A 22358-nucleotide genomic window follows, 5' to 3' on the forward strand; every position below is an offset into this window, starting at 1 on the left:
GGCGAGACTGTGTGGCTTGCGCGTGTGTGCCCGTGAAGTATGGCATGTGACTAGGCGAGCGTGTGGGTGCCTGGTGGTGACCCTGCCAGGGTGCCAGCACATAGTGTTATGGAGGAAAACAAGGAACGTGTAGGTTAGGGAATAGGGACTATGGGCCGCTGCTTTTCATAGCAGAAACTTTAGGATTTTCAGAGCAATTGGTCATTTACTGTCCCGTTCACCCTTTGAGAAAGGTATTGTTGTCTCAGTTTCATAGGGGAGGGTACTGAGGGTTAGGGAGACGGAGGGACGTGTCAGCGGATACCCAAGCTGGTAAGTGATGGATTTAAGCTCAGGTCTCCCCTGCTGCTTATCTCACAAGGGGCTGGGGCAGATCCCACCGGCCTCCCCCTCTGTTTCCTTACCTTCATCATTGATGTAGGCCTCCCAGTCAAAGGTATAGTTGCTGGCCCAGCTCTCGTGGCCCGTCCACGTCTCATTACCATACCACGTCTCATTACCATACCACGTCTCATTACCATACCACGTATCATTGCCGTACCACGTGGTGTTGGTGTCGTTGAAGGGTGGGGGCCAGCGCACGCACTTGTGCCGCAGGTTTCCCATGAAGAGCTGCAGCCCGACCAGGGCAAAGACACTCAGGCAGAAGACGGTGAGGATCATCACATCCGACAGCTTTTTCACCGACTGGATCAGGGCCCCCACGATCGTCTTCAGACCTTACCATAGGGAGGAGGGTAAGAGAAGGGGGTGGGCGGGGTGATAACTCACTCCGCTATCCTCTGGAGCCTCTGCCTACTGCATCTCTCCTTCAAGGCTTGAGTTACTAGGGGCACCACTTCCTTGAAGCCTTCCCAGATTAACCCCACCCTCCTCCGATCACATCCTTGATGTGGAGCCTTCGAATGGCCACAGGGCCTCAGCCACGAGAAGAATGCACTTTACATAAGGACTTTCCAGGCTGTTGCCTGACTGGTAGAGTAACACACGGGCACACGGTGGAGTTGCATGAATGTCACTAGGTCAACACTCCCAAAGTGTGTTCTACACAGCACTGATCTCCCAAGCTGTGCCCTTAAAAGAAGGGGTTCAATCATGTTTGGGAAGGGCTCAGCTCTAGATTTTGCTCTTGGAGAGTCACTGTAAATTATCCCATCAAAGGCTCTGACAAGTCCTACAGAAACAAGCAAAAACTTTAATACCATGTTTCCTTAACTTACTTGACAACAGAACCCCCTTTCTTTTTTCAGTTTTTAAATGTTTGTTTATTTTTGAGAGAGTGAACAAGAGTGAGTGGGGGAGGGCCAGAGAGAGAGGGAGACAGAGGATCTGAAGCAGGCTCTGTGCTGAGAGCCGAGAGAGCGATGTGGGGCTCGAACTCACAACCTGTGAGATCATGACCTGAGCTGAAGTTGGACCCTCCACCACTGAGCCACTCAGGTGCCCCAGAACCCCTTTTCTTATTAACATCTAAGGAACAGCAGGATTCACTCTGAGAAGCTCTAGACTGAGTTGGAGATAATACTATCTATATATAATATAGATATAATATATATCTATATATAATAATATCTATATATAATAATAATAACATCGCCAAACCTGCCTCTTTGGGCAAAGGCATAAAACATCTTACAGAATTCCAGGGACAGATTCCCATCATTTATAGAAGAGCCATAACTTCTTTGGGCCTAATCAGAGTGTCTCTCGCTTCCATATTAGTTCATTTCCTTATCTTAGCCTGTTGGGAAAACAGGTGCTCAACCACCCTCTTATCAAAACACTCTGAGCTCTGAGGATGCTGGAAGCTGGCATCGGGGAAAGGCACGGTGGCTTCCCTCGGTGGCCAGCGAACAGTATGGCCTTTGGTAGGCACTTCCCCTCCCAGGGTCTCTCAGGGTCTCACCTTCCTCAGCCACAGTTTGAGGGGGTTGGACTAGGGGAGAACATGCCCATGTAACCCTCCTAACAACCCAATGAGTGGTGCCATTATTATCCATATTTTACAGGGGAGGAAACTGAGGCATAGACAGGTGAAACCACTTGCGTAAAGCCCAAGTTAGCTAGTGAGACTTGAGCTCAGGCAGTCTGGCTCAGAGTCTGTGCTGGGCTTCCTCTCAAGTGCCCATCTTCCAGTCTCTGGCCCCTTCTCTTCCCTGGCAGTGGCGGCCTCCCTGTGTATCCAGGTTTTGGTGTGAGAGTGTTATGACCCTAGGTCAGCCTCCTGGAGTTGTATGTCAGGTTCCAGGCCTGGGCATGGGGCGAGGCCTGCTGGCCCAGGCAGGGGGTCCCCCAGCTCTCCAGTACCTGGGATGACTGTGATGGTTTTCAGGGCCCGCAGCACCCGGAAGGTTCTCAGGGCTGAGATATTGCCCAAGTCCACAAACTCTGTCAGGTACCTGGGCAGGGGGGATGAGGTGAAGGCTGTGTCAGAGGCAGAAGTGGGTGTTAGGGCAGAAATCGCAGCTTCTGCAGGCCCAGAATGAGGATTCCCATGGAATCCTTGGGGTTGGGTTACCACAGGGGTTGGGGGAAAGGCCAGGCCAGACACCCCAAGGTTCCTGTTGGGGCCCGAGAGCTGGGAAAGACAGTGCAGGAACTTTGCTGGGCATAGCCCAGCTGTCCCAGTGTTGGAGGGCCTGTGGGACTGGGGTCCAGGGCTGCCATGTGTGTTTGCACATGCGCTGGGAGAGCCTCCAAGCCAGACTCCAGAAATGGCAGCTCCTGGAATTGGACAGCTCACTGCACACTTGCCTGTGATCCCCACGGTTCACCCCTCCCGAAGGGTCAGCCCACTCAGCTGCCCTCTTTGAAGCCTGGCCCCCTCCCCTCCCCCTCCTCAGCCTTGGGACGCCCTCTGGGCCCCGCTCACGCCATCATGATGACACTGAAGTCCAGCCAGTTCCAGGGGTCCCGGAGGAATGTGAAGTCGTCAATGCAGAAGCCTCGGGCCAGCATCTTGATGAGGGACTCAAAGGTATAGATCCCTGTGAATGTGTACCTGGTGGGGAGAGGGCAGGCAGGGGCAGGTGTGGCAACGACAGCCCTCCCAGGAGGGAGGTCACAAAAATGAAATATGCCACCCAGGGGGTTGAGGATATTGGTGAGAGGGACAATGTGCACCACCCCGAGGGCTTACGGTGTTGATGGGGTGACAGTTATAGAGTGTGTGTCCTCCTGGAAGACAAGAGCAGTATCCTCAAAGTACAGCCCCCCGGGGTGAGCTGTGTCCCAGGCCTGGGGTTGGCGGGGGGGGGGGGGGGGTGCTCCGAGAAGGGGAAGACTTACTCCACATGCTTGGACCAGGAAGGCGGGTTGCTCATGGTCATGAATACACAGTTGGTCAGGATGGTGATCATGATGAACATGCTGAACAGCGTCAGGGGGAGAGTCAAGGAAAGTGAGGGAGCAGGTGGGGAGGGGAGGTGGACGGAGGGCCTCCTCACCCACAATACCTGGCTTTGCCCGTCCCCAACCCCTTCGTGCCCCTGCTCTCGCTCCATTTGGGCAGGATATGAGTGAATGAGCACCTTGATGGCACCACGTCTGATGATGCTGAAAGGGCTCAGCATGTAGAGAGCTGGTGTAGCGGAGAAGCGAAAGATGGCCTTGCCCTTGTTAAGCACGATGAAGGTCTGAGGCAGAGAGAGAGCTGTGAGCTGTACGGACAGGCAGACAGACAGATGATGGACAGACGGGTAGAGGGAACCCTCCTAGGCCCAGACCTTCTTGTCGCTGTAGTAGGGGTCCAGGTCCTCCAGGGGGATGCCGATGACCTCTGGTGGGGGGTCCCCATAAATAAGGGGCAGGCTCTTGCCAGCCTCCAGGTCGCTGCGTGGCTTCCTTTCAGGCTCCTCAATCTCCATCTGCTTGTTCTGCTGCTGCCGGGCCTCCTCCTCCACTGCCCGGCGTTCTATGGCTGCCAGGGACTCCCGGGTGAAGGGGCGCAGGCTCTCAGGGCCCAGAGGCACCAGAGTGGGCAGAGATGAGCTGGCCATCCTCGCATCCTGGGCTCAGCGGCCAGGAGGGTAGCAGGTAGCCAGGAAAGCTGCTGTGCGCAGCCCCCCGGGGAACTGGGCGGCTACCCCGCCCTGGGCCTGCTGTCCGCTACTCACCTCCTGCCTGCCCCGGAGGCCAGGCCGGAGAGGTCGGCGTGCAAGCCTTGTCGGGACTGGGAGATGCACCTGCAAGGCCTGGGTGCTGCTGCCGCACAGGTGCTGGACGTAAGCGCATCACCCCCAGCCCTGCACCACACTCTCCCCAGCAGGGGGTTGGCTGCCCTCGGGACTGACAGCAGACCAACCTCTTCGGTCTTGAGGACTTGGGGCCAATGCCCCAGTGCCCTCAACCACTTCCTGGGTCCACGCTCCGGAACTGGGTGGCTTCAGCCTATGGGGACAGAGAGAACCACAGCTGGCCATACTTAAGAGTGGCCTCTATTGTGTAGGGAGGTGGCAAGGAGTCAGATGTGAATGTGCAGGTGGGCCCAGAGGATGCACCAAGATGAAGGGCCTGTTTGGGAGGAGCCTAAAGCAGGAAGGGCAAATGAATTTCATCTTGAGGGCTGACCTGGATCAGCTGCTATTGGCTGCCTGGAGATGCGGGCCAGATACCATCGAGGTTGCGGCCAGACTTGGTGCAAAAAGACTGCCATGATTGATTAGTGATGTCTGCCAGGGCATGAGAAAGGAGAATGTAGTGAATCTGCCTGTATTTGCCATTCCTGGCCTGGAGGGAAGGGGAGAGAAAGATGTAGGGTGTGGACTACCTTGTCCTGAGGTTTGGGGAAGCATGATGTCGGGCTGGGAGAGGGAAGCAGGAAGGGATCCCGGCTCCACAGAGGGTTCCGACAGCCCCCTCCGATGGAACCTGTGGGATCTAACCCACGGGCAAGCAGGGGAGCTGGAACAGGAAGATGCAAGGTGTGTGCGTGGGGCCACATCAGGAGAGCCTGCAGATACTAACGTGGACGAGGAGGGTACAAAGGAAAGGTTATGGGGACAAAGTCAAGGACAGTTTCAATGGTGGGGGCAGGGCTAGCGCTCCCAGAGACGGTTTTTGGCTGGTGGTCCCCGTACGGACCGGGTGGATGAAGGGGCACCCATCCGGAGCCTTAGAGGCCTGTGGAAACTGTGTGGACTGTCCTTTGGCCTCTCCTGGCAGCCTCGATCCTGCCCAGCCTTCCCTGTGGAAGGGAGGTGGTAGGTCACTTATCAAAACGGCCCTGGGGAATGACCCACATCCGAAGGCAGGCCCAGGGAGACCTCTGCAGTCCGGTCACACAAACCATGCAAGGTCTGCACAGATAGACACCCCAGAGCCACGTCTCCACCCAGAGGGCTTGGACAGACCCCCCCAGAGACATCCAGAGCTACACTGGAGGGCAGCTCTTTTTCAGAGGGTGCAGATGCCTCTGCAGTGCCCCTGCTCTGGCCGGCGCACTTCCTCAGGCTTGGTCAACAGGTGGGGAGGGCGGCCCAGGGAGAGGCCAGAGCCATTGGGCAGAGCCAGCCACGCCCCCGGGCCTGGCTGCCCAGCTGCTCCCTACCATCACCCAGGGAGTCGTGTTTCCACGGGGATGACTCTGCTCATCCCTGCTGACCCCGTCCCTCAGCTGCTCATCGGCCCCATCGTGTGCATGGGAGCGCGTGTGTGAGCACACACATGGGCACACACACACGCGCACACACCCCACAGTCATACCCTACCATTTGCTACACACCTTCCCGCCTTCAGCCCGCCGCTGCCCTACAGACACGCCCACACAGAAGACACTGACCTGCCGGATGGCCCTGGAGAGAGACCCCATGGCTGCTGGGCTCCCTCCCAGTTCACAGGCCACGCCCGGCAACAGTCCTCTGGCCTGATGCTGTCCACTCTGCCCTTCACAGGGGCCCAAGCGGGACGACAGAGAACCAGAGACAGTCTGGCTCTGCCCCAGCATTCGTGGAAACTACACTCACTGGAGTCCCTGGAGGCCCCCGGAGGACAGACCCAGCGGTGTCTCCTCAGCTGGCCCTCCTGGTCCCCCTCAGGCACCTCACACTGCCACTGCCTTTCTTCCTGAGAGGAGGGCCTGTCCTGTCCCTCTGGCCACTGTCTCCACCTCAGCTTTGTGAACTCCTCCTTCCCACTCCTGGAAAACACTGCTTCTCCGGGGCCTGGTCTGTAGCCCCGTTTTCCTTTTGACAGCACGGACCCCTCCTCGTTGTGTCCATCCCTGCCCCGGGGGGGGTAGCCGCCACCCACCTCCTTTCCACGGTCACTATGGCTTTGCCGCATCTGTTCCCACTTCCCCAGTGGCCCCAGACCGGTCAGGTCAGAGCTTTGTGCAGCCAGAGCCTTCAAAGCTCTAAGATAAGTGGTAATTCATGCCCTGCCTATGTGATTGCCTGGTGGTATCCGTCTCCCCCACCAGACTCCTCACAGCCTGGGGTTTGGGGTCACCACTGATTCTGGTGCCTGGCACATTGGTACAGGTCTGTTTAACGACTGCCACCCGGTCCCCGCCTCTCTTCGCTCGCCTGGGCTCAACCCTGGGCTCCAGACCCACAGATGGCACAGCCAGCCTGGCACCTCCTCCCGCTGATCCCAGCGGCCCCAGACGGACTCCTTGTCTCTCCCTTCAAAATCTGCACTTCACCCTAAATTTCTCTCCTGCCCTCTTCACCAGCCCTGGAGCCCCTTCACATCTGGATGTCTTGGTATGTGAGAGGGAAAGTGCCCTCCCTGGCTAGGCCAGTTGAGGCACAGTTTTGGTTGGTGTATACCTGCTCCGTTCCCAGGCCCAGCACCCACGAGGCTCTCCATCCTCCAGGCTTCATCACCCCTCACCTGCTCCATCCAAACCCCCCACCTGCCTCCCTACTCCCCACTGGGCTCCCCTGCAATCCACCATCCAAACTGCCAAAGCCACAAATCCGATCAAACCCGCCTCCTCCTTCAGTGGCTTCTCACTGCTTAGTAGTGTGTCCACACCCTTCCACCTGGCTCCCCAGGCTTGCCACGATCCAGTCCCTACCTGACCCCCTCCTCCTGCCCCACACGCGCCCATCCTCTGGCCATGCTACGACCGTCCTCACAAATGGGCCAAACTGTTTCACACCCACCCCCACACCTTTGCTTATGGTCTGCTTGCCTCCTGGAACACCGCTTCTTTTTGTCACCCCAGAGAACTTTAAATATTTTTTTTTTCAACGTTTATTTATTTTTGGGACAGAGAGAGACAGAGCATGAACGGGGGAGGGGCAGAGAGAGAGGGAGACACAGAATCGGAAACAGGCTCTAGGCTCTGAGCCATCAGCCCAGAGCCTGACGCGGGGCTCGAACTCACGGAGCGCGAGATCGTGACCTGGCTGAAGTCGGACGCCTAACCGACTGCGCCACCCAGGCGCCCCTGTCACCCCAGAGAACTTTAATTTCTCTTTCTAGACTCAACCTCCCTGGGCACCCTGGCTGAATGGATTGCTTCTTTGGACCACCAAAGTGCCTAATACGGAGCAAAAAGGTTATTGAATGAGTCAGTGAATGAATGAGCGAGTGAATGAATGAATGAATGAATTCGAGGAGCCCTCCACCTTTGCCCCTTTCTCCTGTAAACACACCCTGTACCTAAATCATGACCAGAGACCACATCTCCTCTGATATCCCCTCCCCCCACCTCCTTCCTCGGTTCACCCTCAGGTGCAAGTGCCCCTTGTCACTGTGATCCTTGGGCTGCTTCCTGCCCTCACGCCTTTTCTCTGCATTTTCTCCCTCTCCGACAGAGCCCTCTGACCTCACTTCCCTATGTGTTGTCCCAATGACAAGAGCCATCCTTATAAACCCTCCTCGAAAATACCTTCAGCTCTTGCCTTCTCTCTCCTTCCATTCCACTCACCTGGGGAAACCCCAGCCCCCCTCTCCCAGCTGTGTTTCTGAATCAGGCCCTGGGCAGCCGGACGTTGCCAGAGCAAAGACCAGGCCTGGCTGGGTTCACAGGTGACTTTGTGGTTACAAACTCTACCTTTATCCTCACTTCTGCCCTGGGGAGTGCAGGTTTCTCTGATGGTCTCACCTCACTTTTCCACTTAAAAAAATTTTTTTGAGGGTGGGTGATGGGTATTGAGGAGGGCACCTTTTGGGATGAGCACTGCGTGTTGTATGGAAACCAATTTAACAATACATTTCATATATTGAAAAAAAATAAAAGCCCACATAAGTAATAGTGAAAAAAATTTTTTTTAATGTTTATTTTTGAGAGAGACAGTGAGTGGGGAGGGGTAAAGAAAGAGGGAGACACGGAATCTGAAGCAGGCTCCAGGCTCTGAGCTATCAGCACAGAGCCTGACACAGGACTCGAACTCATGAGCTGTGAAATCGTGACCTGAGCTGAAGTTGGCCGCTTACCCGACTGGGCCACCCGGGCGCCCCTTGCTTTTCCACTTTTTGAGAAAACTATTCCATGCCTTCTCTTCTTTCCTCTAATCCACCACCCCCCTCCCCGTGATGCTCTCAGCTGGTGACTTTGCCTCAGTCTTCGATGAGAACATAGCACGCACCCTATCTAACCAACAAAACCATCTTCATGCCCCGCCCCTTGCCTTCACCATCCCTCAAAACTGGAAGAAGAATCACCAAAGGTGAGGCCTTCCACATGGGCTCAGCCCCGACCCCTCTTGCCTTCCCAAGGACCTCATTCTCTAGCTATCTTCTCTCTACCACTGTGAACCTCCTCCTGGCTATGACCAGGATCTCCCATCTTGAAAATAATGGCAGTGGTGACAAAAGCTCTCCCGGTCTCGTGCCCCTTCATCCGTTGCCCTATTTTTCTATTTCCTTTCATGGAGAAGCTTCTTAGAAAGTGTCTACACCAGCTGTCTTTACTTCCTTACCTTTTGTTTGCTCTCTAACCCATTCCAACCTGGCTTCCATTTCCCCCACTCAACTGAAATGGCTTTTGTCAAGTCACTAGCACCCTCTCTGCTGCCAAGTCTGCTGAACACTTTTCTGTCTTCACCTCCCTCAACCTCTCAGAAGCATTCAACCCAGTTGGCTGCAGCCCCCTTCTGGAAAGCCTCTACTCGCTCAGCCTCCATGAGAGCATAGCCACGGCTTCCCTCCTACCTCTCTGGCTGCTCCTTCTCAATTTCTTTGCTTGTTCCTCTTCCTCTCTTCAATCTCTAAAGCTTCTCAGGGCCCAGTCTGGGTCTGGATGGCATCATTCTTAGGACTGTAAATTGTGTCACAGGAATATCGTAACATCTCCTTTGAACTCCAGACTGATATATCCAACTGCCTACTGAACCACTCTTGTGTGGATAGCTAACAGGCATCCCAACCTATGATATCTGGAATGAAACATTTGCCTTCCTCAACTGTTCCAACCCGCAGGCTTCCCCAACCCAGAAAACATCTATCCATCCATCTGGTTCCTCCAAATATCAGGGTGCCTCTTTGAATGCTCTTTTTTTCCTCGCCTTCTACGTCCAGCCCATCCAAGTTTCCATTAATACCATCTCCAAAATATACACGTCCTCCACCTTTTCCCCTTGGACCATATCACAATAAGCTCTCAGAATAACCTGTTTCCTGATAACTGCTTTTGCCCGGCCCCCCTGCAAACCTGCTCCATAGAGCAGTTAGTGATCTTTTAAGAATAAGAAACTAATCATGTTGTTTCTCCTGCTTAAATTTCTCCAGCAACTTCCTGTTGTGCTTAGAACAAGACCTAAATGCCTTATGGTGGCCTACGAGGCCCTGGGGATCCAGCCCCTGTCTCCCTCTCCACCCTGTCTCCTGATTCCTCCTTGCTCCCTCTGCCCCAGTCCCACTGGCTTCCTTCCAGCTCCTGGACCACTGGGCTCATGCTTGCCTTTGGCTTTTACCTGGCCCTGTGCTCCCCTCCCTCTTCACATGGCTCTTCCATCTTATCCCCCCCCCCCTCCACCCCAGCCACCCCAGTCTAGGCTCAAATGTCTCTTCTCCAAGTGGCTTTCTCCTTCTCTACTCTCTATCACAGTCCTCTGTATTTTCCTTGACATCATATGTCATAATTGGTAATTACTTAAACAAGTAACTTGCGTAATTTATTTGTCTAGACTGAAATGCCAAGAGGACAGGAACTGTCTGTCTAGGTCACCATGGACAGTCCCACGATTGGGCACAGAGTAGGCACTCAGTACATGTTTGCTGAAAGAATGAGCGGATGAAAACTTGGATGCAGACCTTTCCATGGTAAAAATGGATTCCGATATGTTTCATTGTTTCATCCATTTGTTCATTTATTTATCCATCCATCCATCCTGTTAATAAGCCAGAAGCTAAGCTAGCCCCGAACAGGACTTGAAGATGCACCAGTTGGGCATCTTGCTTTCTGAGAGCTGGTAGTTAGGGGAAAGGGGACACGGGGACATATAACTATGACATGAGAAATCAATGCTTACTCTAAACAGGGGAGGTCGTCGTGCTATGGAAGTTCAGGTGAATGAATGGCTACTTCCAGGTCAGAGAAGGAAAGATGTGGCTTTTCAGTTGGGCCTCAAAGGATGCTTAAGTTATAAACACAGAGGAATGGAGGGGAATAGTACTCCAGGGAGAGGGAGCAGCCAGAACAAAGACAGAAGCAGGACATAGGGAGATGCATTTGTGTCAGTCTTTGTGGGGCACAGAATCTATTCAGGGATTGGGGGAAGGTGGGTTGGGCAGCTGGCTGGCTATAGCAGGCCTGGACGTCTGGACTTCACCCTGCAACCCTGGAGAGCCCCTCACATGGGGCAGTGTGCCCACCCTTTCGATATGTCTAGAGTAGACAGGACAAGCTGTGCTATTTGCAGTGGACACCGGTGGAGGAATGAAAGGTTTCCTGGGATGTGTGCACGATGGCTTCCTGGCAGGGACAATCACAACAATGCCCCATAGCATGGGTTGGGTGTCATGCTGGCCCATCTCCATGTGGCTCTTCCAGCTACAACCTGGAGTAAACGGGGCCAACGTGACAGCTTAAATCTTCCTTCCACCAGCCAGAGATTAGACTCTGGTCTCCACCCCAGTCTGTTCCCGAGATGTGGCAGCTAAGGGCCTGCAGGGGGCTCTACGAAACCTCTTCCCACGGAATTTAAGAACCTTGGTGCAAGGACCCAAGAGATCAAGGAGTCCAGCTTCCTCATTTTACAGATGGAGAACCTGAGGCCCAGAGAGGAGCAGCAACCCCCCACCCCCACCCTAGATCATGCATTTATTCATTCAACAAACATCTCTTGAGCATCTGCTCTGTGCTGGGCTCGCGCTAGGAGCCAGAATGTAACAATGGCAAACTCCCTGTCCTCATTGAGCTTGCATTCCAGAGGGAGGAGGCAGATAATAAATAGGGAAGCAAATAAGATAATTTTAGAGAGTGATAAATGAGAGGCCATGCCAAGAATAAAACCCAGCTCCCTGAGTGCCAGGGCTAGAGCCCGTTTAGCAAGTGAGAAGCCCCAACGGAACCTGCACTGAAACGGAAGTTTGGGCGGAAGTGGTGAGTAAAGTCAGGCCATCTTGGGGGCCTGGAGATGGTGAGCAGACAGGGGTGAGGGTGGGGAAAGAAGGGTGAGGAGTCGGGGAGCCAGGCTGGGGCCAGCTGTCCATAGGCAGGGAGCCGAGAGTAAGGACGCTAGAGGGTGAGGCGGCCCTTCTCTGGAGCAGGTCCAGCCCAGCATTGTCTTTCTCTGTGGGGCTGCCAGATTGGAACACTCAATTCCAGATATAGTCTGACCACAGAGAGAGAGGCCTTTTGTCCCCAGCCTAGACACCCTTTGTATTCATTCATCCCAAGATGGCATTCTTTAGCCACCTCCTCATAAGGTGGCATTTACAATCACTCCTGATCTTCTCCTCATGAACTGTAGTCAGATTAGATCTTCCCCCATCCTATAAGTTGTGCAATTGATTCTTCTCTTTTAAATCCAGGTGGACCCCAAACAAAATATTAGCAAGTCAAATCCAACAGTGTATAAAAAGAAGTATACACTACAACCAAGTGGGATTTATCCCAAGTGTGCAAGCACGTTCAACATTAGAAAATCAGTTGGGGCACCTGGGTGCCCCCGTCAGTTGAGCGTCTGACTTTGGTTCAGGTCATGATCTCGCAGTTCGTGAGTTTGAGCCCCACATCAGGCTCACTGATGTCAGCGCAGAGCCAGCTTCAGATCCTCTGTCCTCCCCACCTCTCAAAAATAAACATTTAAAAAAGAAAAAGAAAGCAGTTAATGTAATCTATTATATCAATAGGTTAAAGGAGAAAAACCACATAATCATATAAAGAGATGCAGGAAAAGAATTTGACAAAATCCAACACCCATTCATGATTTAAAACAACACAACACAAAACAAAACAAAACAAAAAAACAGGAACAACTCAGCAATAGTGGAGAGTTTCCTCAACCTGATAAAGAACATTTACAAAAAAACCTGCAGCTGGGGGCACCTGGGTGGCTCAGTCAGTTAAGCGTCTGACTTCAGCTCAGGTTATGATCTCACAGTTTGTCAGTTGGAGCCCCACGTTGGGCTCTATACTGACAGCTCAGAGCCTGAAGCCTGCTTCAGATTCTGTGTCTCCCTCTCTCTCTGCCCCTCCCCTGCTTGTGCTCTCTCTGCCTCTCTCAAAAATAAACATTAAAAAAAAAAAAAAGCCCCTACAGCTAACCTAGTACTTAATGATGAGAAACTAGAAGATTTCCATAAAGATCAGGAAGAAGGCAAGGATGTTGCCTCTCACCACGCCTTTCCAAAATATATTGGAAGTCCTAGCTAATGCAATAAGACAAGAAAAGGTAATAAAAGGTATGCTGATTGGAAGTGAAGAAATAAAACTGTGTTTGTTCACAGATGACATGATTGTCTATGTATACAATCCAAAAGAACTGAAAAAAACAAACTGAAACTAATACAGGTTTCAGGATGCAAGGTTAAAATAAATCAAAGTATAGGACTTTACATCCTACAAGTTGCCCTTGTTCATTATACCTCTTCACCTCTAGTCTTTTGCGAAAGCCTATCAGATCTTGATTTTTTTCCTCTCAGTTCAACACTCTCACAGCTATGTATCTATGATCCTGACTGTCCCAAATTATTGGCCAAACACAGCTCAGGATAGACACCATCACCACCATCCCCCCCGCCCCCACCATATGCTTCTAGAACCTTCTCTCCTAGGATACCTATGTTTTCAAAGAGGCTCTTTCAAACATCCAGAAACCCACCAAATTGCACTGTATTGGCCTGGAATCCTCCGATAAGTATCAGCCATGCTGTACCACCCTGAGATGTGAAAACCACTGTGAGAAGCTCTCCATACCAGCCTGAGAACAGATGTGACCTGCCCCTCACAGCCTTCCCTGTTCTCTCTAGGGTGCATCCCTGTGGATGCAGAGATGGCAGGTGGCTTGGTGGCCTTCCTTGGGCCCCAGTCACCATGCCTCTTGCCAACCAACCATGCCTTTCATCTGCTGCAAAGCTGCATTCCAGGGTTAGGCTGTTTTGTTTCTCTGGATTGGAAGCAAGACTACTTTAGAGCTGCATGTGGCCAGCGGAGACCCCTCCTTAGCTTCACCTGCAGTGGGGGCTCAGACTCCCACCTTTCTGGGAGATTGAAAGAGATCAACCTTTTTCTATCCGGGCATCTGGGTGGACTCCTTCCCAAATTCCTGCATTCCTGTTGTGGCCCAGCTCCAAGAACACAAAATAGAGCCCCATGCCCCCTAGTTATAAATCTCAAGTCACAGCTTTTTCTCAGCTGGGGCAGTCTGGGGGAAGGGGGGATGGGAAAGGGGTAGCTGTGTTTTTTCTCTGCCAGCACTTGGGGCTGAGGCGCTGGCAGGCCAGGGGCCTGGAGGAAGTCACCCCGGGTGCCCTCCCCTCCTGATCTAACACTCTGCGGAGGAAATCTGCTCCAAGAGGTCTTGGAGGGAGGCCTAGAGCCGGGAGCGGAAACCTCCGGACACTCAGGAGCCCCGAGAGTTCCGGAAACAATCAGGGTCACATGAGGGGTGTTTCTAGGCAAGGGGTGGGCTAATGTTGATTGCGCTTTCCATGTGGGGCTCACTGGATCAACACAGGCACCCGATTCTACCAACCTAATTATGTGTCCTGCGCGAGGGGTAAGAAAGAGAGGGGTGGCCACATTTATTTTGTACTTACTATATGCCAAGGTTATTTTGTTGTTCAGGATATGTCAGCAGCCCCTCCCCCACCCCCACAATTAGATCCATTCCCTGCCCGTCCCCAGTAGCTCTCAAAAAACATCGGTTAGTTTTCCCCAAACTGCCTCCTCCTCCTCTCAAACCTGACTCTTTTCCTTCCCCCAGGGTGTTTCTGGTCGGCTTGGGGCCAGATGAAGTAAAAACCCACAAATGGGAAATAGATCCTCAAATGGACTGTGTTTGGGTTTTGTGAGCTGTGCCCCCTTCCTTCTAACCCCTCCCAGCTCATCTTTCGGCGGCCCTAGACGCCTTTTCTCCTAGAAGCAAAGGCCCAAGAGTGGGTTTACCCTCGCAAGACTGAGCCTTAAATCAAAGGAATTCATCTTAAGATGTAGAATTCCAATCTCAGTCAGCTTGAGAAAGAGTCTGTTAGGAGTGAAGGAGGTTGGTTCCTCTGGCTCCCAAATCTCAGTAGCTTCACCCGGCATCCTGACATGCATAGGCCCATGAGGTGGAGGCTTCAGAATTATTTCTTGAGGAAAAGCAGTCATGGGTATGTTCATTGGGTGCTTCCTGAGTGTCCAGCAATGTCCCAGCTAACAAAGACAGAGGCAGAATTTGAATGCCGCTCTCTGACATAAATCCATGTGCCGGCTACTACCTTGGGGAATTGGGCTGGCCTGACCCTCACCTGTCTGTCCTCTTCAAAGGGCAGACTGGGGTCCTTGGGCCAAGCCCCTAAAATGTACCAGCTGGGGTGGGCACCTGGCAGGGCTAGACTCAGGTCTCCTGGGGCCTCGTGTCAAGAATTGTGGGAATGGGGACTACAGGTCAACAGCTTGGTAAAGAGACTTCCTCGAGGTATGGGTTTCTTTTGCACCAGTCGACCCTCATATACCCCCTAACACCCTCTGCAGCCCAGTTGTACACACACACACACACACACACACACACACACGCATTGCTTCCGTGAGTCATTTCCCAGCTGCTCCAAAGGGTGGGGAGGCTGATTAGTTCCAGCCAGGCCTGGGGCTTCCTGCCCTCTGCTAGCTCGGCTTTTCCCAAGGAGCTGCACGCATGACCACCAGTGCTCTGTAGATGCCACCCTTAAAACCTGTGCGTGCACACCCTCTCCTGTGAACATCTGGGCCCACCTCACCCACCTTTGGGCACATCTACCCCCTGCACACACGCCTGTCTCCCCTGCCCTGCCTATTCCCACCTACAGTCTACCCCGGGAGATGCCTGCCTCTATTCTCTTCTCTGCCCCACACCCTCACCCTTCCCAGACCGTGGCTGACAGGCTCTTTCCTTCTGTGGGTCCACTGAGACACTAACAAGAGGATTGTTCAAAACCGATCAGAGCCAGGGGCGCCTGGCTTGCTGCCTCAGTCAGTTAAGCGTCTGACTTTGGCTCAGGTCATGATCTCACGGTTCATGGGTTCAAGCTCCGTGTCCGGCTCTGTGCTGACAGCTCAGAGCCTGGAGCCTGTTTCAGATTCTGTGTCTCCTCTCTCTGCCCCTTTCCCACTCGCGCTCTGTCTGTCTCTCTCTCTCTCTCAAAAATAAACATTAAAAAAAAAAAAACTTGATCAGAGCCCACCTGGCTCCCCGTTTCCTCCGTCCACCCCCCACCATCCACTTACAGTGAGCTTTGAGCCCTCCCCGCTAGGTCCCCACATCCCTGCCAGGCCCTGGGGGCCCTGCCAGGCCCTGGGGGCTGGGGATCAAGGTCACCAGCATCAGGAAGAGTGGCCCCCTTGCTTGCTGCCTGTGAAGCTTGGCCTCTAACTGGAAACCCACAAGAAAGGCTGGTGGACTGTTCCTGCCCCTTCAGCCAGCGTGGCCCTGTCACTACCTCCGAGAACTTTGCTTTCCCTCAGAAACTGCTCCAGGGCTGTTTTCCCACCAGCTACCCTGATAAAAGTTCTTTCTCCCAAACTGGGCCAATCTAGAACTTACAGGCTTCCCAAAAGGCCAGAGTCACAAGCAGATCTTACTAAAATATAAGGCAAAGGGACTCTGTTTTGCTTTTGGTTTCACAGTCCTCACGGCAAACATCTATCAACCGCAGACCCTCTTGGAAGGGGGTCTGCCGTCCATTTTATAAAAGGGTCTCCCTCACCTGAGGGAGACCAGATAGGAAAAAAATATATATATAACCCCTCCCAACTATGTGCCCAGAGCTGGACAGGGTCGTCCCGCTTCCTGCCAGGCAGACCCACCTTCTCCACCTTTTGTGGCTCCTCCCCTCCTTTTGTTAACCCCCCCACCCCCACCCCCACCCCCAAGAGGCCACATTGATTTCAGAGTCACAGCCTGGTAACAGCTGTGATAATTAACTACTAGTTAACACTTACGGAGACCTGACTACTTGCCAAGCATTGTTCTGGGCACCTCACATTCATGAGCTCATTTAATCCTCACCACGGTCCTACTATTATCACTCCATTGGACAGATGAGGAAACTGAGGCACGGAGAAAGTAAGTAACTTGCCAGAGGTTATTTAGGCCGTAGACTGGAAACCCGGCTCCTGGGGCTCTCGAAAGAGCCCTTGGCTCTTAAGCACTGAGCTATATCACCACCCAAGTCTAAACTGGACCATGACCTTCTAGCACCTACCTGGTGGGGATGGGGAGGGGGGCAGGGGCACCTGGTTTCACAAACCAGTTAAAAAATGGAGTGGTGTCTGGTGACCATTGTGGATTTGCACCTTCTGTTCATGCTAGGGCTCCTGGCAGAGGGCAGCAAGACCGGAGGGGAAGGGGCGGCCTGCCCTTCCAGGGGTCCGGAGGCTTCTCTGTCACCCCCTCCCCCTCTGCTCCTCAAGCCCCTCCTGCTCCTCCTGCTGCCCCATCCCCCCCCATCATGGCTGTTGACTGAAAACTGCAGGGAATAAAAATAGCTGTTGCTGATGAGGCAGAATGGGGGCCAGAGCACATGAAAGGCCTGGGGCAGGGGTGGTGGAGGTGGAAGGAATTGGGATTCCCCCAGCCCCATAAACACCCCCTGCAGGAGCCACTAGGGGCCATGGCCTGTCTCTGTCTGCCACTGCAGAGCTGGGGGCCCCTGCAGGAGGCCCGGCACCTGCCCCAGCCCGAGGGCTGCCCACTGGAAACCCCCTGCCCCCGCTTCCCCCCCCCCAGTCTCAGGGGCCAGCTCTGCCCCCCACCTCCAGCCCTGCCCCAGCATCGGTGCCACTCGCTAGCTGTGTGCCTCGGCTGAGTGACGACCCTCTGAGCCTGAACCTTCCCTGCAAGAGGAGTCAAGGAACTGAAGGTTTGTATGACCTGTACCCTGGTTGTTGACATCCACCTGCTCCATCCCCTCGCTTCTCCCTACCTGCTCTCGGGGGACCTCAGGCCTCAGATTTTTCATTTCCACTCAGTGCATCTCTTTCCTGTCACCTGGAGAGAGCCTTTCTACTCCTCTCTGTGAAGTCCAATCCCTTCTCTCCTCTCTGGCTATGCCTGGCCCCGGGAGACTTCTCTGAACTCCACCCCCAGTTGGGCCACCCCCTCCCCTCCCCGCCAATATCTACACTTTTCTCTATTCTGGTGGCCAGAGTTGCCTCCGGAGGCAGGGACTTTGTCAGGACCACCCCCATCATCCGACCAGGAGTTTTGTGCCTTCAGCATCGAACTCGGGGCTTCCCCTTGGCCTGGGCCTGGGGTTGGGGCCCAGAGAACCTGGTGAGGGAAGCCTGCTAGGCAGCCCTTGACACTCAGACCAGCCTATGGCTAGGAAGGTGACCCTGAGTCCTGAGCCCCCACTCCAGGCAGATTCCCAACCAGATAGGACAAGCAGAGCCGGGCTAGGACAGGGCCACCTGGGAATTATCTTCCCAAAATCACACTAAAAATCCCAGCCGATCCCCTGAGAGAAGCCCGGGATGCATATGGAAATGTGCCATTGTGTTTTATGTCTGGGTCCCTGCATTGCCCACACAACGTGATGTGGCTCCAAATACTAGTGTGATAACCACAACTGTCCACAACACGGCCATATGGAGTAAGGTTGCCGGTCATGGGCAGGGGACTGGGGATGACCCCAGAAGAATCTGGAGGGTCCTGGGAGAACCAGTGTTTCTCTACCCCCGGACCCAGCCCTGCCCCACCTGTGTCTGGTCATTGCCACCGCTAGGGGTCTCCTTAGCTCAGCTCGGGGCCCTGGGGGCAGTCGTGGCCTTGGTCATAGATGAGGGACAACAATGCCCACCACTGGCTCTTCCCCACCTCTCTGTCAGCCCCTTCCCCTCTCCAGACTAACCAGACAGGCCCCAAACTTGTCTCTAGCTAACTGTCCTCAAGCTGATTCATCCAGACAGGCTACATTAAACAGCCTTCAAGGCTCCTGTGGGCTCTAACCTTCCCAGGCTCTGGGGTGATTAATTTCTGTGCAGGCCCCCCGCTGCCAGTGTTATGGGTGGGAGGGGGACATGTTTAGTATCCACCTGGAGGGTCACCTCCCCACCCTGGGGCATCATGAGGCCTCACCAGGACCTGGCCCTGTGCCCAAGCAGGGGGAGGGGCAGCGAGACACAGTACTTAACTGGGTGGAGTGGGAAGGGGCTCAGGCCTTCTGTGCCACACCAGCGCCTTCTTGGAAAGCCTCAAGCAGCCTCCACGCACCCCCCCCCCAACCCCGGGCCCTCTGGACAGGGACCTCCCAATCTTTTGAACAAATGCCCCCCTCTGATAAGCAACACCACACTCCTCCAAAACCCCTTCTCTACCTCTGCTCAGACCTTCCCGCCTCTTCCACTGGCCACTGCCCACCCTCCTCCCTGTGCCCCCAGTTCCTGGCTCTACCAGCAGGGAGAGGGAGGGGGGCTGTGTTCTGCCCTGGCACCGGCCTTGTGGCCCCCGAGTCCCCTCCCGAATCCCCCAGAATCCCCTCAGTGCCGTGGCCCCATCTTCTTCCCCTGGCGCCAGGCTTTCTGCCTTCCTCACTTGTCTAGGGAGGGAGCCTGGCGCGCCACGGGCCGGCCGGGAGAGGCCAGGGCGGTGGGCAGAGCCTGGGCGGTACAGCCCGAGACGTGTCCTCTGCTGGCATCTCGAAGATTCCTGTTTCAGCAGAGCAAAGGAGCCGCCACCACCCCCCACCCGGCCTCCCGCCGCTCTCCTCCCCCCACAGCCCTGCCTTCCAAGCCACTGTGAACCGGCTGAGCCGCCACTGTGAACAGGCTGTTTTGGCTCCTCTGCTCTCCCCTCCTGAAGAAACTCAGCCGGGGTCACCCTGTGCTCGTCTGGAGCCGAGCCTTCGCCACTGGGCCATTTGTGACCAGGGCAAGGACCCTTGCTCAGAGCAAAGACAGCCAGCCAGGGGCACAGAGGGCAGAGGACGGGGCCACGAGAGGCAAGTTTGGGGACAGAGGGTCAAGGCACAGGCCGGGGCAGAGCAGGGCCCGGTGTGGGCAGGAGGACAGCGGTGCCCGGAGCGAAGTGGTGACTTCCTTAAAGCCAGCTGGGCACAGGGCCAGGGTGCCCCGCTCCTTGGGGTGGCCTGCCCTTGGGGTGCCGGCCGGGGCGGGGTGCGGTACTCACTGCCGGACAGGAGCGGAGCGCTTGCAGCCGAGCCTGGAGTGCCGTGCCCACCTCCGGCTGGGGCTGGGACTCTGGGGGACTTGGCCGGGGGGCCGGGCGGCGGGGACAGCTGCTGCCGCTGATGTCACAGGGTCATGAGTGAAACCTGAGGACTGGGCCAATCTTCAGGTGGGAGCCTGGGCCGCGCTTCCCTCACCGGGTGTGCTCAGGCTCAGCCTGGGCCGGCCGCACACTCTCCCGCTCACACATGTGCACACGCACACGCCCATGCGCACACGCAGCAGGGCACGCGTATGAGCCCGCTCACGCAGGTCCTTTCCCACCCTTGACGAGCTTACAGGGCTCGTTCTCTGTGCCAGTCTCCTTTCACACTCACTGCCAGGAGCCCCGGGGGGCACATGCACACTTGCTCCGGTACGCACTGTGGGTGTGCCCCCTCCCCACGCAAATGCCACACTTACACACGCTCAGCCATACGTGTAGATCGCCCTCCACACGTGCACACAAACACTTGCACTGCATGTTACACCTGTTCCCGAACGGGCTTACTGCTCACGCAGACACACTCCCACACTCACACCAGGCTCGTGCGTGTACTTGTACACTTACAGCCGGGTGAACACAAACGTCGCATACCCTGGGCGTGAACTTTTATCAAGTGTCCGTCTGTGTGTGCACACACCCATACCCACGGTCACGCTCATGCACTCACGCATTTCCACGCATGTTACTTACATCCGTACTGTTGTCTACGTCCACACTCCTGTTCACGCGTACCCAGGGCCACCCGTGTGCACCTGTGATCGTGAGACTTTCATCAAGTGTCTGCCTATCTGTACATCCACGTCCCCCCACACCCAAATACACACACACCGAAACACAGCACACATACACACATCCCTCACATCCCTCACACACACATCCCTCCAAACACACACACACATACATGCACACGCACACACACACACACACACACACAGCTCTTAGCTGGACAACACAGCAGTCTCAGGGTCATTTCTCCACCGCCACTACCCACCCCCCCACCCCCGCCATCCCACTGGCTAGACATCTGTCCCTCAGAACGTGGGGAGGGGACAGAGGGTGGGGGGCAGGTTGAGATTGGTTCAGCCCCCCTCCCCCCTCCTTTCTGGGTCTGTGGTGACCCCTAGTGGAGCTGTTGTGAAATGACCCGTCTCACAGCTCAAGCGCCTGCCCCAGGCTGACGAGAGAACCCCAAAGCTCCCCGCGATGCTCCCCCCACCCACTCTCCCACAACCATCCCTGAAGCATCTTTTCCGGCAGCCAGCTCTCCAGTTGCGCCGAGCCCAGGACAGAGTGTGGCCTTTGTGAGGGGCGCAGGGAGGCCTGAGGAGTGGTCCCCCTCAGTCCTGGAGGTTGGGTGGCCTCTCTCCCCCCAGAGACCCTCTGTGGACACAGCCCGCAGCCTCGTGGAGCCCCTCCCTGAAGGCGAGGCCTGGCTGAGGCTTGCAAAGTTCCTGCTATGCCCGGACTTCCCGCATCTCGCCCCAGGTGAGTCACTTCACACCCTCAGAGGTTCGTCTTCCAAACCCACAGGTGTGAGCGTTGGTGCTCTCTGTGCATGGTTCTTATCCTGCTCTGCTCGCTCACCTTTCCTGACACACATTTGCCGTGTAGTTTTGTTGCTAACGTAATCCAGGTGTCTGGTCACCCCTGCCTTTTCTTTGCAAGGATCTTCTTCTTCTAGCGCTCAGAGGAAAAGCAAACGTTTTGTCTCATCCTTGCCAAGTTGTCTCCCCAGAACTGTTCCTTGGGGTCCCTGACATCACTCAGGGCCCTGCTATGGCTCCAGTTTGCTTTGCTGCTGGCTAGTGTCCCCTTGGTAGCACAGTCCTCCCTGTCCGTGGGCACTGAGGAGAGGTGGTGGGCAGGCAGCTGTCATTCCCATATATGGCTCCTCCCTTTTGGTCTCTGCCTGGGCCCTGCCAAGAGCTCTGTGGGGGTAAGAACGACTTTAATGAGGGATTGAAGTAATTGAAGGGAATTGTAATATATGAGGGGGAGGGCTGCTGCATTCAGTTGTACGGGTTGTCTACTGTACAATTCTGGGCACCAATCACGTTTGCAATCATTATAGATTCATGTATTTTAGATGATAATTGTCTAGCAGATGGTAGCAAACTGTCCAGAGGACAAGGCTAATTTTTCTGACTTGCACAAGGTGTCATTTGGACTAGGAATAAGGCTGATTGGAAGACCAAAGTTGTATGTGAAATATGACTTTTCCCCACAGCCCAAGGGGAATGAATGCCTCCCTCTCTTGATAACAGCATTCCTCCTTCCTTTGGGGGACTGCTCCTCCCCTACTCCAAATAGGTCATTCTGGGGTGGCCGCTGATCTCAGGACGATGACCCCGCCCCGGCCACGGAAATGGCCATGTCACCCTGATCTGGGCGATCCTCTTGGCCACAGTAGCCGGTCCAAAAGCTGGATATGTGGCACAAGTGTGGCCAATCGTAGTCCTTCCTGGGGAGTTATATGCATTGATACAAAAGAAAGATGAACTCTCTCTCCTCAGGATTCTCTGAGTTTGTCTAGGGTAACTGAAGTAACAAGTCAGAAGGTGCCTGAGGAGTATTTCCCACCTAGCGGAAGGGCCTATCTGTAGGACG

The 22358-nt window shown here is 54.7% G+C and overlaps 1 protein-coding gene across 3 annotated transcripts in view; it reads right to left on the minus strand.

The window, feature by feature from the left end:
• The window catches only part of SCN4A (sodium voltage-gated channel alpha subunit 4), a 44440-nt gene extending 24584 nt beyond the window's left edge, over positions 1 to 19856 (minus strand). The window contains exons 1-7 of one of the 3 annotated variants that reach the window (XM_086687718.1): positions 19707 to 19856; positions 3726 to 4389; positions 3517 to 3635; positions 3289 to 3378; positions 2873 to 3001; positions 2308 to 2399; positions 405 to 719 (exon numbers count right to left, since the gene is read on the minus strand). In XM_086687718.1, the coding sequence (XP_086543844.1) occupies positions 405 to 719; positions 2308 to 2399; positions 2873 to 3001; positions 3289 to 3378; positions 3517 to 3635; positions 3726 to 3998 (1018 nt within the window). In that variant the 5' untranslated portion in view covers positions 3999 to 4389; positions 19707 to 19856. The other 2 variants (XM_086687719.1, XM_086687720.1) reach the window with 2 other exon arrangements.
• Between the last annotated feature and the right edge of the window lie 2502 nt (positions 19857 to 22358).

Source organism: Puma concolor, chromosome E1 (genome assembly GCF_028749965.1).
Source record: "Puma concolor isolate L17-30 chromosome E1, mPumCon1.1.hap2, whole genome shotgun sequence".
Lineage (NCBI taxonomy): Eukaryota > Metazoa > Chordata > Mammalia > Carnivora > Felidae > Puma > Puma concolor.